We start from the raw sequence: 17,891 nt of genomic DNA, 5'->3' as shown, positions 1-17,891 counted from the left end.
CCTGTGGGGTTTTCAAGGCAAGAGACCTTTGGAGGTGGTTTGCCATTGCCTGCCTCCTGTCATGACCCTGGTATTCCTTGGAGGTTTCTCATCCAAATATTAGCCAGGGTCAAGGGAAGACTTTCTACTCATTGAAAATAACGTTGGAATATGTCCATTGTAAAGAATCAAACTCATTCAGAATAGTATCCAGTTGTTTTAGAGACTGGCTTGCTTCATGGGGCCTTTCATTCAAAGGTGGCTAATCTTCAAAATAATCAGGTGTCTTGAGGCTCCAAAATAAAATCCACAAACCTGGGCAAGTCCCAGGGTCCCAAAGTCCCTTGATTGTAAAGAAAGGCTTTGGGTGGTGGCATTGCCCTAATGTAGTCTCTACACCAATTCTCTTTGCAGCTGTGGGTTGTGTACAGTACTTCTTATGACAGCGATCTTGTGACAGCCAAAACCTTTGGTATTTCACAAGGTAAAAGAAGCAGCAACCAATCCACAGTTTGCTTAAACAAAGCCACGCTCTCCAAAGGGCTATGAGTGCTACACTTATGCTCAAGAAACATTCTTCATCCCCACCCACCCAGCCCCCACCGTAAAGGGCTTGGTAGTTTTTTTCTTTAACAAGCATCTGTTTTCAGCAGTTATTTATACAGATCCACATGCTATAGCCAAGAATACAATAATTAATATAAGAATATAATAAACATTATGGTTGTATTTATATAACGCCCTTCCATTGAGTCCACTTTAAAATCCTAACATTAATAAGTTGAAAACTACTTAACACTGGGTTTAAATTAATTAAATAGCAGTAGGACAAACAGCAGAGAAACCAGCAGCAGACACATCCCTTAAATACAAAGGATGCAAAAAATGTTTCTTTAAAGAGGGAAATAAATGCAGCAAGATCCAGAGGGAGGAGGAGAAGTCTGTTTTAGCACATAATGATAATTGCAAACCAAAAGTATATCGTTTCCATTCTTGGGAGGGGAGGGGGCTCAAAAAGCAAATTCTGGTTATAGTCATGATCCAGTCAACTCAGGCGTTTTTATACTATTAAACACAGTCTTCCACTTTATAGTAAAGTAATGCTGTGAGATCTCACTAGTTACTTGCCTTCTGTTGCCTCATCCATCCAGCTGTCCATATCATATATACCCACAACATTTGGCTTTGCATTAAGACTGTCTGTCCGATGAGACCGCATTCAGTTAATGTCTGATGCAAAAGCGTATCTTGCTTTAGGACTAGACCTTGCAGGAATGTATTTAATAATAATGCTAATGGGAACAGGGCGTTTGAAAGCACAATGAACATTATGCTGTGAAAATCTGCTTAACTGCAAGAGAGGGAATTATTCTTTGAGGGGTGCTGCATTGAAGGGTCCCAAGGAGTAGTTACAGCCCTCCGAATCTTCCAAGCCATTGCCAAATTAACTGTCCAATTCTAAGTGAGAATGGGCCAGCAAATGCTAACTGGCAACCAATGAGTACTAGCCCGCAACACTCCATTAGGTTTTATGAGGTTATTAAACCGTTCCAGATCTGCCATAAAGCATTAAGCCTCAAAAACTGCACCAAACTGTGAGAGTCATAATGGGAGACAGGCAGACTTTCTGGCCTTCACAGTTTTTACTACTGGGTTTTCCCACTGGGGCTGCAATGCTCTCTGGTGTATAAAGTGACAGAATTAATGACCATGCCAAGTGAGAGAGAAGGGAAGTTGGGGCACAGAAAGGGGGAGTTACTATGTGATTGCTCTTGGGAGTTTGATGGTGGCTGGGAATTGTGCACCTGATCAACCCTGATGACTATGGTATCAAACTTCCAAAACTCAAGCAGTGCCTAGTGGTGGACACTAAAACAGGCACACACAAACACACATACACAATAGTCTAGAGAAATAATAAAATCAGCATTTTAGAGTTACCAAAATCCATTGAAATGCAAACTTCACAGATAAATGGGGACTGCAACTCAATCAGTTACACACATAACAGTCATTATGCATTAAAGATCACTCAGAATTGATAGCTAAAAAACATGAAAAGCAGAATAAAAATAAATTGGCATGCAGGAGAATGGAGAAATGATGATGGACACCGATCTAAGTGATAAAGGGTCCCCCAAAGTCCAAACTTCTTTCAGATTCATAGACACTGTAAATTCTGTTCTGTAGTTTTCTGTAGATTAAATCATGTTCTCTAACAGACTACTCAAAGAGCAACTCCTGGATATAGTCAAATCCAAATATGGGTATTAGTTCCTTAATGAGACAAAGACAGCAATCTCTTAGAGTTGCCAGGCTGACCCTGGCAACTCGCATGGGGGGACATGGGGGGGGAGTGATGTCACCAGTGTGATGGCATTACTTCTGGGGAATATCTGGAAGCAAGAGCGGTATCTCTTGCAACCATTGGGAACTCTAGTTTCCAGTGATTCCTAGAGCTATCGCCATAGCTCCCAGGTATTCCTCAGAAGTAAAGGCATCACAGGCATTCTCCCCCAATAAACCTAGGGATTAGGAAAGGTGTTAACAAAAACAATTGTTCCTGCTCCATTACCAGGAAAAGTTGCATTCCAGGAAATAGATTAAACAAGATTATATCAGGCTGAATTGTTTTTGTGATCTCCCTACCATTACTGAATTAAGAGCGGAAATATTTGAACAAGCAGTAATTATAAAATGCAAAGTCATTCTACAGGATAGGCTATGAAGTTTTTTTTTTAAATGCTCACGTAAATCGTGGTGAGTGACTCCTGATGTTTCACTGAATGTGGGTGCACTTTCTAGACTCTTGGGGCTGAAATAACTGTACAGTACTGGAAGGTTGAAATGTGACTGTAAATCCACATTCTTACATGGCCATAAATCATTTCAGAAACCCAGCACCAGTGCATTCAGCTGCATAATCCTAAACACCATCTTCAAACTGCTACAGTATCACACCAGTTTTAGGATGATGTAAATCCAGTGTCAACAGAACTGGGTGGCATTGGAGGGATGTACAAAGGGCACAGTGGGGCATCCTAATTCTCTCCTGCCACAGGCATGACCCAATGCTACACCACTTACAGTGCATTCCTGAGCCGAGCCGGCGACCAGGACAAAAGACCTTTGGAGGCCGGGGAAGGCCTGTACCAGCGCAAGGGCCCAGCATTTGTGGCCCGGACGCCAGCAAAGGCCGCCGCGGCATCCTGGGAGACGCCATGAGACATTCCCTGGTGCCAGCTGGGGGCGGGGCCACCATTAGGCGGCCTCCTAAGCTGTTACGGCTTGGGAAAGCCCCGCTTTTTGGGGGCCGAGATATGCCACCTTTTAGGTGGCGTATCTCCCGTGCAACCCTCCGTGGGTTGCACGGATTTTTGGTGCCACGAGGAGGTTTCTTTGGAGGCAGTGCCACTGCGTTGTCTCCAAACAGCGGCGCAGGCATTCCGCTCAGGATTGCGCTGTTAAAAATCGCATTGTGTTTTTATAACAATGCTAGGGAAAATACAAGTCCTTTCCCCACCTCCCATCCTTTCCCAACTGCCTGGCACAACTTGAGGATATCAATTAAGTCTGTAGACAATCACTGCCTGCCAAAGCACTATGTAAACCCCAATCAGGTCACCCATAGTTCAGAGTATAGAGTTCAAGAAGTAGGGCTGGGTCTCTCTCGCCTCATATTGAGAATGTTTACAACATGCATGAGGTGATAGGAACCCCACAGAAAGGGCATGCTGCGCACCTCCAAGTGAGGATGCAAGGACAGTGTACCCCAGCAAGATAAGCAAGACAGGAAAGCCTTTTGCCCCAAACTGTGACAGCTGCAACCGCTCACCCTTCCCACCCTGCACCCACTCTGTACATTACCCCACCAAACCTCCTTTCCTCAGCTCAGTTGACCTCTTACAGTGCAGAAAGTGAGGGGTCTTTCTTCAGGTCTGGATTTCACTTACGTTAAGAATAGCAGCTCCACTCTTTCCCGAAGGCTGAGAGTGAGCTTGTCCTTATGGAAATGGGAATCTCAACCAGAGAGGAATAACTTTATGTATTCTCTTTGAGGCAGTGACAGAGTTAAGGAACAAAACTCATATAGGAAGCCTTAAATCATACATCCTAGACTCTCTTTTTTCTTCCTCTGTCTCACATACCTTCACATGACAAGCTATGACTCTAGTAAGCTCTTGTTTCAGATTTGTAGTCATCTGCTTTACCCATAAACAATGGAGATGCCATCAATCTTGCTGAGAACCCAAGACACACACAAATGCTGGAAGGGACTTCAAACCATGTCTTCTCTTTAAATTATGTGTCATTCGTCTCTGAATCATGCTCTGAATCAGTTCCTGACTCCTTCCAAGCGACTTGTCCTCCATTTGCCAGATTAACATCCCTTTGCATTTCCCAATCAAGCCAGTGAACTCATCTTCCCCTTGACTTTAGTGCCTCTCGGTTGTTCCTCAGCTTCACTGACTGGAAAAATCATATTCCTCTTCAATTCTTTGCAATTCAGATTGTGTTAATCTCATTGCAGAATATCGCTGCTGCTATTTAACTGGAATTGCTGTTCTGAAGTGCCTACACTGTTACAAATTTTAAAAGGAGGAAGAAGCTGCATTTGACAGAGACCTACCACAGATTCTTTTGTATTCTGGGAACTACTGAGTGATTAAAGAGTCTCAGGCATTACGCTTAGTCTTGGTCCTGATTTACAACACCCACCCATACACCCACATAGGCTGACTTATAGAAGAAGTGGGTCTCATTCTGCCCAATAATTTTATTCCTAAATTCAATCAGAACCTACTGCCCAAGACCACACTGCAGCAGGCCTCTTCTTGGCTCAACGTTCTTCCATTCAACAGGGTCGACAATAGCAAGCAGGATCTTTAGTTTTGGCTGAGAGTCTGCAACCACCTGCAAGTATCAGTTCATAATGGAAATGTTATGTATCGTGAAGAGGAGACCACACAGAAGCCACATAATAACAGGTAACTTTATTATTGACCGCAAAGGAACATCAGAAGGAAACCTTGAACTGAACTGCTAGCAAGAGCCAAATTGAACTGGGAAGTGAAGCTACTCTTGCTAATAGGCTGAATGCCAGCACTTCTACTGTAGATATATGACTCTTTCCTAGCATTCAAATCACAACATTTAGTTGCAGGGGAAATACAACACATGCAAGCCTGAAGGATTATATTCAGAGGGCCTGCTTTGAGCACCCCACCATCTGAGGCTAGATGGATGGCAACCGGAGAAAAGGCCTTCTCAATCATGAAACCAAAATTAAGGAACTCCCTCTCCAGGGAGATTTGTGTAGCCCCCCCCCCCCCCGCCCAACAATCATTGTCTTCCACCAGAAAGACAATGTCATTTGGCATTCCCTTACTAACCCGCCTTCTGAAGAAGTGAGCTGTGGCTCACGAAAGCTCATACCCTGTCAGAAATTTTGTTTGTCTTTAAGGAGCTACTGGACTTTTGCTCTTTTCCAACCCTCCTTGTTTGTTTCTAATTGCTGGTTTTATATGTGTATACTGTTTTTAAAGTTGATTTTTACTGTCTTTTTAATGGTCCATTGCCTTTAGGGTCCTAATTGAATGGAAAGGCAGAAAACAAATGTTTGAAATAAAAAATAAAGTTGGAAGATGAAACAGCCAAGCCAGAATCTTAGGGATATCGTAACTTCATGCCTCTAACTCCTCCTCCTAGATTGGGCTAGATTATCTACTCTGTAAGTAGCTGATGCAAAATAAAAGGAACTTTTGTTTTACAAATAAGCTTACAGAAGTAGGGGGTGTGATGGGGAGATTCTTGCAGCCAGTCCCACAACTTGACATTACTTTTGCCAGCAACAACTGGGCTCCCATTCATGCAAAAAGCTCCCGACTATTTGGAGAAATGCCTCTTCCTGCTGCTGCAAGAAATTTGTAGCAATCCTACTCTGCAGCAGTCTCAAACTGCCATGCTGGGGACCACACTGTCTGCTTTGTGAAGAGAACGAGAAACAATAGGCCAGTGGTTTTTATTAGGAAAACGCCAGAGGCTAGTTTGGACGAAGGAAATGTTTTATGGGTCGGTATGTATGACAAAATGTGTTGTTGTTATAAAAATGTTTTATTATGAAATAATGGTACTACACATACATGCAAGCAAATAATTGCATGTGTACAGATTACTACCCTCCATCCACAGGAAGATCCCTCTCTACTGATCCCCATCACTGCTGCCTCCCTTTGATTATAACCCTGATACCCAAATCAGTCCAACCCCTCTCCCTTCCCAATTTATATATGTACTAAATAGCCATAATTCATTGGCTGAGAACAAACAGAAATACACAGGTTGTGATAAGGTTCCAAATCTGCCACCCAAAACTTTGATTAAAGCCCAAAGTAACCAATATGCAAGGAGTTGGTCTCAAATGTTTTGCAGAATGCTAATCAGTCTGTTTCAGGTAGCCGGCTCAAGGTTGACTCAGCCTTCCACCCTTCCGAGGTCGGTAAAAGGAGTACCCAGCTTGCTGGGGGTAAAGGGAAGATGACTGGGGAAGGCACTGGCAAACCACCCCCTAAACAAAGTCTGCCTAGCAAACCTCAGGATGTGACGTCACCCCATGGGTCGGGAATGACCCGGTGCTTGCACAGGGGATTACCTTTACCTTTTTAATCAGTCTGGAGGAACAAGAAGCCAAGCCAGAATCTTACAAACTATCACCCATCCTTTCACGTATCCAGCTCTTCCTCCTAGATTTTGACCAAAGGATTGCTGACCAGCTGACAAATAAAAGACATTTTAAATTTACAGATACGTTTTACAAAGTAAGGAGGTGTGGTAGGGCGATTCTTGTAGCCAGGACTGCAGTTTGAGATACAGTAGCTACTGGAGCAAATCTCTGTAGCACATAGCCCACGAGTTGCCTATTGAATACAACCGTAATAGGTAAATACCTAACTTACAGCATTTAAAAGGCAGTGAACAAACTGTGGAGCAGCAGCTAAAGTGCTGTAGATTAAGGTGGGAAACCCACAGGATCAGACACCAGCACAGATAAATCAGACTATGGAATCCACCAGTGGTCCAAGTTCCTGTTTTTCATTCTAAACTGCTTCAGAGAGGTGGGGCTTTTCCACATGGTCTTCCCCCCTGTCCGTTCTGGCCCCATACTGCTTTATCCTTCGATTTCCACATGTGTTTTTCTGCCTTTAGTTTTTGCTTTAGTTTTTCTGCTTATTCCCCAAGCTTGTTCTGGTTCTTTTGAAACCACTTTTACCCCCCATCTTTTTTTCTGGAAGCCGATTTTGAGTCAGCTTTTTCCTTGTGTGTAATGTTTATGTCAGTTTCCTTTGTTTTTTTTTAAAGGTTTCTAGCCCTTTCCCTTGCAGAGATATGCCTTATATCTCTACAGCTACAGACTTGCTTTAAAAAAAAAAAAGCTGGGAATTCAGACAGCCTGCTAATACTATCACTACAACACTATATCGATAAATCGATATTTTAGGGCCATTTTTAAAACAATAGGGGGAGATGCTGTGATGCCACTGATGACGCCACCAATGACAAAGAAAACCCTTATTGTTTGAGGTACGTGTGGAAGAAAATAAACTAACCCCACAACTGTAAAAATGCAGAGGGAGGGAAGACGAGCAGAAGAGCCAGGCTCAAACCGATTCCAATGCTTGTGGATCAACTGCCAAGAAAATCAGGAGTAAGTCGAGCGTGCGAAAAAGGTCGTGATTAAATGCTGTTCTGTACACCTTGACAGAAGGCTGTAATAGGGATAAAAGTACAGCAAATATCCCTTTCCCAGTGATGTACTGGCACATATAAAGAAAATATAGGTCTCCATTGAAAAGTGTACCATAAACCATGGGGTAATCTGTATTTATAAGGAAATAACCAGCCCTGAGGTTGGGAAGCGTTCTCAGGAGGCAAATCCTGCAACTTTATTGCCCTTTATTGGGGCTTCCTTCATTGCTGGGATGATCCATCCCCACTAACAGCCTCAGCTTCCATCAATACAAACACTGCAGAGTTTTTAAACTAATATTTTTCCAGCACACAATTCCATGGAGAGACGAACACAGCGTTGCCATGGCAATACATAGACAGCATCTGCCTGGGAAGTAGCTGAGGGGAGAAATCGGAATAGAATTGCAAATTCCCCACAACCCAGCAAAAGATCTGAAGGAAGAGAAATCTAACATGACTGCCAGCGTGATCCACCACAAGTCTACTCTGCTACTTCCACAAGGGAGCTTAAGGGAAGCCTCTGCCTTCTGCCAAGACAGTGAACTCTCTGGTGGGGGGCCGGACTTCCATTTCAACAAGACATGCTTGCAATCCTCCACTACATGCACACATGTCCACAAATCCCAACAAGAATCCAGAGTGCCTGTTGTTTATTTATCCCGCGCTATGTCTGGTCATTACAATACATTAATGTGAAGATATGTGAGCAAAACCCAGAAAGGAGAGGAGGCTGTTTTCTCTCTCCCGACTGCTTCTTCAATTCCAAACTCTTACAAAGCAATGCAGAAACCCCCAAGAGAGCCAGAGAGAGAAGGGAAACAAGGGGAAACATCCCTATCAGGAAATCCAGTCCTTTATGGGCGATAGAAAGGCTTTCTAAGACAAGTCGCAGCCAAGTCTTGTTCTCAAGTTGCTTGCTTAGAAAATGGTGCCAGCTTCACCTAGGGTTGCCAGCTCCGGGTTGGGAAATACCTGGAGGTTTTGGGGAGCTTGAGGAGGGTGGGGTTTGGGGAGAGGAGGGACTTCAATGCCATAGAGTCCAATTGCCAAAGCAGCAATTTTCTCCAGGCAAACTGATCTCTAACGGCTGGAGATCAGTTGTCATAGTGGGAGATCTCCAGCTAGTACCTGGAGGCTGGCAACTCTAGCTTAACCCCAAGGTTGCTGGCATGCCACTGCTAATCCTGGACTCCACTTCCAATGAGTATGTTCAAGAGGAAAGAGACAGAACTCTCAGTCATCTACGGGAGCCGAATTATCAAGCCCACCCAGACTTTCCCTCCGGGGTTCTATGATTCCAAGTTGCAGGCTGGGAGCTGGCAAAACCATCAAACACTTCTGGGGTCCTTCCAGCATCATGCCTGTCAGCCCCTTTTGTGCAACATGGCTAGCCCTAATGTGGGCAGAAGGCAGTCTTTATCATTCCAGTCTGAAAACCTCAAATCCTTTCTTTCCAGCCACATCCCTCCCATTTGTTCCCTAATTTAACAGGAAATGCTGGCTTCTGATGCCTCATGTGACAGTTGGATTGTTATGATAGTCTTTCACCACGATAAGCAAGCAACTTGATACTTGTAAGAATCAACAGTTTTTCCTGTGGGCAAGCACAATAGTAATTCAAAGCCTGGACATATAGTATACAAAAGTCTTATCCTGATAGAAAGGGGGGGTTCACACTGTTGCACCCTTACTGTATAAGACAAACACCAGAGAAAATGAGGGAGGGATGATTTCATAAGCAGTGAAACTTGAGAAGCATGGATCTTGGGGACAGGCTACTCAGTTTTAGACTCTAGAGAACATAGAAACACAATAGTAAAGCCTAGCAGAACTGTGGCTCAGATGTTTCAAGAAATGCACACCAGCAGGTCATTAGGGTGGATTGGCCCTATGAATTACTGGGAAAGTTCCTGACAGTCCACTGCCAGCTATGAGTAAGCCAAAGTGAGCCCCAGTGACTCTGGCAGTGCCACAGGGTCCATTTGCCTCAGACCCAGCTATGGGCAATGACGGCAGGCGTAGCCTTGCTCATCAGCACTTCCCATGCTGTCAGTGGCTGCATCCAGGCCAAGTGCCCCCTGTGATTCTGCCCCACAAGATCTGATTAGATCAGACCCAGCCAGCATGGGCAAAGGAGGATGCAACAGGCAAGCCCATCTCTGTTCTTGCTGTCACCACTGGTCAGGCCTGAGCCAAGCCGCAGGGGCCACTTGACTCAGACCTGGGGGCCAACTGCTAAGCTTTGGCCCCACTGTTGTCACTGTCCAAGTCAAATTGACCTCAGTGGCTTCTTAGCTTGCTTCTGGGACATTTTTAACATCCAGATGTGCCTGTGCAGGTCGTGGTGGTTACTAGAAGATGGTCCTATGTTACCCCAGAGAGATGTATTCAAAGTAATTCATTAGAGAATGGGGAAGAACTCAAAGAGTTGGTTTTTACATGTTGATTTTCTCTACATTTTAAGGAGAATCAAACCGGCTTACAATCTTCCCTTCCTCTCCCCACAACAGACACCTTGTGAAGTAGGTCAGGCTGAGAGAGCTCGAAGAGAACTGTGACTAGTCCAAGGTCACCCAGCTGGCTTCATGTGGATGAGTGAGGAAACCAACCCAGTTTACCAGATTAGAGTCCGCTGCTCTTAACCACTACACCACACTGGCTGGTGTAGTAATTGGGAAGGCAGAATGCATGCAGGCAAGTTCACATGAAATTACCTTATACTGAACCAGACCAGCACTCTAGCAAGCTTACTATTGTCTACTCTGACTGGCAGCAGCTCTTCAGGGTCTCAAGTCTTTCACACCACTTATCACCTGATCCTTTTAACTGGGAATTGAACCAGGGCCATTCTGCATGCAAAACATTAATATTTGATGCATCCAAGCAGGTATGCTTTACTCTACATCTGACAGCCAGTTTTGGTTTCCAGTGACAGGCTTTGTTCTAACACATCTGCTTTATGTAAATCACCACCCTGTGTACACTGAAACCATCATTGTGGTATAACAGTTGCACTGCTGGACTATGATCAAGGAGACCCAGCTTCAAACCCCCACTGTCATGAAGCTCACTAGTTGACTAACTACCTCACAGGATTGTTGTGAGGATAAATGGGGAGGGAAACCCATACGTGCTGTCCTGAGTTCTTTAGAGGAAGAGTGGGATAAGTTGTAAATAAATTATTGTCAAAGGCTTTCACGGTCAGAGTTCATTGGTTCTTGTAGGTTATCCGGGCTGTGTGACCGTGGTCTTGGTATTTTCTTTCCTGATGTTTCGCCAGCAGCTGTGGCAGGCATCTTCAGAGGAGTAACACTGTCTTCAGTGTTACTCCTCTGAAGATGCCTGCCACAGCTGCTGCCGAAATGTCAGGAAAGAAAATACCAAGACCACGGTCACACAGCCCGGATAACCTACAAGAACCAATGTAAATAAATTCTTCAACAGAATTTATTTACATCTACATCAACAGATCCTTCTGATGTAGAAATCTTGATTGCTTAACTACAGGCTTGAAGCCATTACTTTCTCTTGTGATCTTTGCAGCCGTGCTCTACTGAAAAGGACTTGCAAATTTAGATGCCCAGCTGTGTAAATTAAGTTTTGTACCTTTAGGAAGTTAAGTTTAATGACCCCCCTAATTCTGAGATCTTCGGGGAAAGAATTATTGTGAATGGCCCAAAATGAATAGGAGATGGTCTCATAATTTATCCCCATGGCACTATGGCTCGCTAGTTTTTCACAACTTTCCAGGAATGCAAAGAAGCGATATGGGCTCATTGACCAAAGCTCCACAGGTAGCAGTGACACGGAAAATAACCACATCAGAGGGCCACAATGCTTTCTCTCAAATATTACCAGAGCAGTCACAACACAGAGTCTCCCATACTACTTGGGTACCAATGGAACTGGGCCTATGAAGTCACACAGATCATTGACATAGTTAAGTCTTATTGTGTTTGCAGCAAATTTTGGGTTGACAGTCTGTTCATCATCAGGTATTGTCTATGCTGTGCTTTTGAGACAGAGGACAAAACGTAGGCTGTAGTTCTAAGCAGAATTCATATTTTGCTTTTTGGGGCTAATTCTGTGGCTGTTTTGTTTTCTTAATAAATTCAGTTTGGGTGAATATCTTGCAAAAGGCCACTAAACAGAATGGCAAGTGGTACCAACCTTGCTGGCCAAAACTATGTCATTGTCACCTGTCTTTTAAAGGCACCATTGATATTCTTCCCTCGTTGTGAGGTTTCGTGTAAATCAGAGTGCTACAGGACATAAGTTTAAAGTTTACAAACTGGATCATATTTATTCCACTCCTGGGAAACAATCAGCGGAAGAGACTTAAAAGATGGTACAAAAGCTTCATCTAGACTTACAACCAGTCTCTTAATAGTAATTGTAAGCTGTTAGTCTCCCATTTCTCCAAAAAAGAGGGAAATCCACCACATGCAAAGTTTAATTACCCAGTTCCACTGCTAACTGACTTACTGGGAAATACCTCAGGATTTTCCCTAGCAATGGAAGTTTTAAAAGGCCAATGATTCGACAGCATCATTGATAGATCTTATACGGAATAAACAGAGGTTTATGGCATGGGTGAGGAAAGAAAAGCTAAATAATGTATGTATAAATGCACATTTAAGAAAATATTCTTTGAGAAAGACAGGCGTGTAAATTTTAACTTGATGGGGGGTATTAATGTCTAATCCTTTCTAATCATACCTGCAGAATGAAACTGTTTTTAGGTCTGTTTCACCAAATAAAAGCCATTAACGTTGGGAATGGAAGTATGCCACAGAAACCAGCCCCGGCATGAATACACGAAGAACAGTAATACAGCAGTCACAACTCCTGTCCATGGGGGCACATGAGAAGCAAAGAATGCCTTGCAGTACACCTGATGAGTAGCTGTGAAAATCTTCACTCCCCCCCCCAAAATATACATATTTTTAAACAATTATGTTGGGGACAGGATCATTATATGAAATTCTTGAATTTGCCACCTCTACTGGACATCAGCCTCAGATATGAGGACAGGGTAATAGCAGCAGCAATTGTTCAGAGAACACTTCTGTCCTGCCCTTATCTCGTTGTTGGTCTCAAGGTGACCCTAATAAAATGGCTGTAAGTTTTTATTTGCCTATCTTCCCCACAATTGATTTTTTCCAACATTATGTGACAAAACTCTGTACTGCAGTTCAGTGCACTGGTGTGTGTTTTCAACCCCTGTGTTTCGAAGCCTGTGAGATCTGAATGCTTGCAGCAAATGTTAAACAATTAAAATAAATAATCTTAGAGTGCAATTACACCCTTCTAAGCCCATTGACTTCTATAGTCCTAGAAGGGTGTAAATTGCACTGTCCGTCTCTCCAACATGTTTCACTGCATGGGATCGACAGGGCTAGCAAACACCTATAGATATCAAAGCAAGGCCAGGGACTTGAACCCACGGAAGCCCTGAACGCATGGCTGACTAGATTTGTTTCCAAATGCACACAATACTTTCATGATCATATTTTCTCCCACCAGTTCTTCCACAGAACGCAGTTTACAAGAACATCTGCTGTCAGGCTCTGCAAAAACCAGGATACAAGAGCAGATGAACATTGTGACGTTATTCTACAGCCTTTATGAACTACCAAGACACTCCTGAAATGGTTCCCTTCTCTTCCTGTCCAAGCTGAAGGGCTAGGACAACCAGGTATCACACCAAACCTCTGTTCTTGTCTGACACAAACCTCAGTCGTTGTAGTGCTCACATGCTCCTTTCCCTGCCACAGTATATCCCAAAATATTCCCAATTTTTTAAGGCTTTACTCAAGCTTTATTTTGCAACCAAAATGATTAGGGGACTAGAGGAACTGCCCTATGAGAAGCGGTTAAAATGCTTAGGGCTGTTTAGCTTGGAAAGAAGGCAGCTGAGGGAAGACATGATAGAGGTCTATAAAATGCATGGTTTGGAGAGAGTGGACAGGGAGAAGTTTTTCTCCCTCTCCCATAATACTAGAATGCGGGGTCATCTGCTGAAGCTGGAGGGTGAGAGATTCAAAACTGATAAAAGGAAGTATTTTTTCACACAACACATAGTTAAATTGTGGAACTCCCTGCCCCAAAATGTGGTGATGGCTGCCAACTTGGAAGGCTTTAAGAGGGGAGTGCACATGTTCATGGAGGAAAGGGGTATTCATGGCTACTAGTTAAAGTGGACACTAGTCATGATCCATACCTATTCTCTCCAGGATCAGAGAAGCATGCCTATTATCTTAGGTGCTGTGGAACACAAGGAGGATGGTGCTGCTGCAGTCATCTTGTTTGGAGGCTTCCTAGAGGCACCTGTGTGAACAGACTGCTGGACTTGATGGGCCTTGGTCTGATCCAGCAGGGCCTTTCTTATGTTCTTATGAGCAGAGACACTCCAACCATGAGTAGCAAGAGAATCCACCTCCATTGTCAGTACGGCATGGTAATAAATTCTGGAATTCTGGCCTTTCGGGGACCGATCAGAGCAAAGCTGAGTGTTTTGGGTAACAAACATTCAGAGAGAGCAGCAGACTCCCTCATCTGCGCTCACAAAGCAGCTTCCTGTGGCTGTGGCACAAAAATTACTTCAGTGAGGGTAATTAAGGTGCCAGAGAAGGAAGTGTCATTAGAAGAGGTGTCCCGCAGTGCCGCTAACTAAGTTCATCAACCCCGCTTTGTTGTGCATAGGGGCATCCACAGGCCCCTGACCTAATTAGGCTGGATCTGAGGGCATTAATTGGTTAGTAGCAGGAATTATAATAGGAGTGGGTGGATTATCCTGCACAAGATCCTCATGATCACAATGGGCCAGGACTCCTCAGTGCCTGGAATATGGCTACAGCCATTCTTTAACACTGAAAGGAGGGTGGACTGTTGCTGTCACCTCTCACTTAGGGCACAATCACACACCCCACATCTGGGCCCAGAGAGCACAGATCAGAGCGGGGCTCATCGTAAGAAGATAAGGTTGCTAGCCAATGACAGGAAAGCAGCCAGTCTTGGTGCACAATTCTCCCCTCGGCATAGTTCAAGGAGAGGTGTGGACCTCACAGGAGCCCGTGGCAAGAGCAGCATATAGATAAACGGTGCTGCAAATGGACTGTAGGGAAAGAATTAATGGCATCCTCACCATTTGTGCAAAGCTGTTTAATTTCGGGCTTTGCACCCCCCTGCCTAGTCAGGGGAGTCCCCGCCAGCTTCTGCTGCACCTTATGCTCCTGTAGATCTCCTCTGCAGGATTGCATGCTACATGCCACCCCCATTCTGGGTTTGTTTTCCCTGCAGCCAAGCATAAACCTGAGCATCTCCAGTGAGCGAAGTACTGTCCCAGCCTGTCTGATCACAAGAGAGACATTCCTCAAAGGAGAGCAGGAGACAGAAAGTTGAGGAGGGGGAGCTGTGGGGCCATAAATCCAGAGGGACTTCAGCGGAGAGCCCAGGCAACAGAACAGGAGGGTTGAAGGGCAGGATCAAGGGGTTAGTATTGCCTATCAAACTCTCTGCTAAAGACTCTGAGCATATATTGCATACAGTTTCAAGCAGCTTTCTTCTTCAAAGTCAAAAGAAAATAGAAAAGAGGGGGGGGTCTTCAAAGGGGCGGGAGGCGATGACTCTGCTAAGCTGCAATAAATCCAACCACTCAGCCCCCTTGTCTGCCTGCCTCCCCACCCTACACAGCACGTTCCAGTGCTGCATTCTGGTGAATTATTTAGCATCCCCTCCAGCTTATCACCCCCCTTTCACACACACACCAAAGCAACGGCCACCATCAGGCTGCAAAGGAATTAGGGGCATTCTGTGTTATGAGCAGAGAGGCATTAATGATCAGCCCTGGTTCCAGTGGTGCGCTCTCATTCCTCCCTCTCCCTCCAGCCTCTGTTCCAGATCATTCAGACCCTCACCTGCAGAGATGAAAGACATCCCGGGTGCCTGCACTGCCTCTCCCTTGCCTGGCCTCCCCCAACTTTCCCTTCACTTCCCTCACCTTTTGCAATTGCTCCTGGTAATTATGATTACTTGGGTGGGAGGGCACGGGCAAGAAATTGCCCCTCTCCCCGAACGGATCTCACCCCTTATTAAACTGGTGAAGTGGGAAGACAGGGGATGGGGATGAAGGAGAAGACCACTGCGGCTGCCCATCCATCGGCTCAGCAGAGGCAATTCAGGCGAGACTCGGAGGAGCAGCCGTTCCAGATCAGGGGTGCTCCAGGGTCCAGGGGACCAGATTTCTGTGAATGCCACCACCACTTGCGGTGAGCCACTACATACACACGGCCCCCTCTTCTAGTTCTGCAGACTTCCACATGGAAGGGAGGTTCAGAGTCTGATTCAAAGACACTTTTACCGGTGGCTGGCAACACCAGTAATAGTAAAGGGGTCTGTCACCCCCACCCCCAGAACTTTATGGATGAGGAGGGGGAAAGATGGTACTGGACCAGCTCAAGTAAGACCAATAGAGCGGTTTCCTTGCACTCATCTACACAACTACCGCCTGCAATCAATCCATTTAAATAAATTAAAATAAATTTAGGCTTTTACAGAGCTTCATCAAATTGGCAGTTTTGCTAGATTGCCCCAGATCAGGCAGAACCCCCAGGGCGAGAGAGAGAGAGCGAGAGACACGGGGAAATCAGTAGTCCCGGCCGGCCCAAGGAAGATCCACGCCCGCGGGAGCGCGCAAGCACGCACACACGCAGCCCGTTCCCCGTGTTTGGAACGGAGCCCAGCAGCGAGGTGTGCAGGAAAGTTAACCCAGCCGGGGGCATCTCACGATCCGCGCCGGGAGGAGGCGCAAGCGCCGGATCGCGCCCGGCCAGGCTCTCCTCTCCTCTCCCAAGTCAGACCTGCGGGTCACTCGGCTGCGGCGCACGTGTGTGCGTGGGGGAAGGTGAGGGGGAGACGTTACGCGTGCACACACACACACACACACACACACCGGGGAGGGGGGGGCATCGGCACGGGCGCGCGCGGCAGCTCCTTAACAAAGGCAATGGAGGGATTGTTCCCGCAGCCCCAGAAGGACCCTCCGGCGGCCGGCGCCTCTGCCCGCCCGGCTCCCCCCGGAGGAAGCCCTGCTCCGCCAGGCCCCTCCGGCCGGCGCGCGTCCCGCGGACACCATTGTCGGGGCGGGAGGGAGGGGGGTGTGGCGGCCCACGCCGGCCCCGCTCCCGAGGGGGCGCCCCGGACCCCCCGCGCCTCCCCGGCCGGCCCCGCCACTCACAGCCTCTCGGCGCTCCTGGGGACGTTCTTGGGCACGCCGCGGAGCCCCAGCCCGTGACAGTCCACCGTGGGGCCGCTGCAGGCGCAGGGCGCGGGGCAGGCGGACGCCCGGGCGCGGCACAAGGCCGCCCAGGCCAGCAGGCAGGCGCTCGCCCGCAGCCACGCGCCCCCCGCCGCCCCCGCCCGCCGCTGGGGAGCCATGCCGCCTAGCGAGGGGATGCCCCGCCGCCGCCGCGCATGGCCTCGCCGCGCCGCCTCCCCTGCCGCCTTCGCTCGGCCGGCCGCAGCGCAGCAGGGGCGACGCGGAGGCAGCGGCAGCGGCGCGCCCACAACCCTCGGCCGTCCCCGGCTGGCTCGCCAGCCTCGCCAGCGCTCATCCATCAAGCCCGGGCGGCGGGAGCGGCGCTGGCCCCGCCCACGCCCCCCCCTCCGCCCGCCCCCTCCCTCCCTCCAATGGGGACGTGAAAGGCTCGGGCCGTCTGCGCCTCGGAAGCGCCGGCAGACCCCTGTGCCCGGGAGGTTGTGCCTGGGGTTTGCCGCTCCCCAGGTGCGCCTCTCCCCCCGTCCGAATTCTCAAAACTCTGCCTGGGGGCTTCTTTTGGAGTTTGGAGGATTCGGGTGGGGGAAAGGCGCACCTGGGGAGCGGCAAACCCCAGGCACAACCTCCCGGGCATCCACGGCTCTAGGGGGAGAGAGAGCGCGGAGTGCGCACGCAGACACAATGAACCACCCCAGCGTTCCCAGAAGCACGGAGAGCTATTGCCGAGAGTCAGAAGCATTCACGCTGGGTCACAAGTGGATACATAACACTGATGGAGAGTCAGACAAATATACAGCAACCCTGGCAAAGAGGACAGGGTTACTGCTCGGGCCATTCCCTGCAAGTAGGTAAGGCAGAGAGTCACTTAACAGTGGCAGACTGGCCA

General features: G+C 47.1%; 1 protein-coding gene across 1 annotated transcript in view; it reads right to left on the bottom strand.

Annotated features, from left to right (window-relative positions):
* SLIT1 (slit guidance ligand 1) overlaps window positions 1-17,166 on the bottom strand; it is a 126,121-nt gene extending 108,955 nt beyond the window's left edge. The window contains exon 1 of the mRNA XM_056849443.1: window positions 16,967-17,166. Coding sequence (XP_056705421.1) covers window positions 16,967-17,166 — 200 coding nt within the window. The remainder of the gene's footprint in view (window positions 1-16,966) is intronic.
* Between the last annotated feature and the right edge of the window lie 725 nt (window positions 17,167-17,891).

The sequence above is a fragment of the Euleptes europaea genome, chromosome 5 (genome assembly GCF_029931775.1).
Source record: "Euleptes europaea isolate rEulEur1 chromosome 5, rEulEur1.hap1, whole genome shotgun sequence".
NCBI lineage: Eukaryota > Metazoa > Chordata > Lepidosauria > Squamata > Sphaerodactylidae > Euleptes > Euleptes europaea.
The sequence above is the reverse complement of the archived record's forward strand: the minus strand, read 5'-3'. Positions and strand labels throughout refer to the sequence as shown.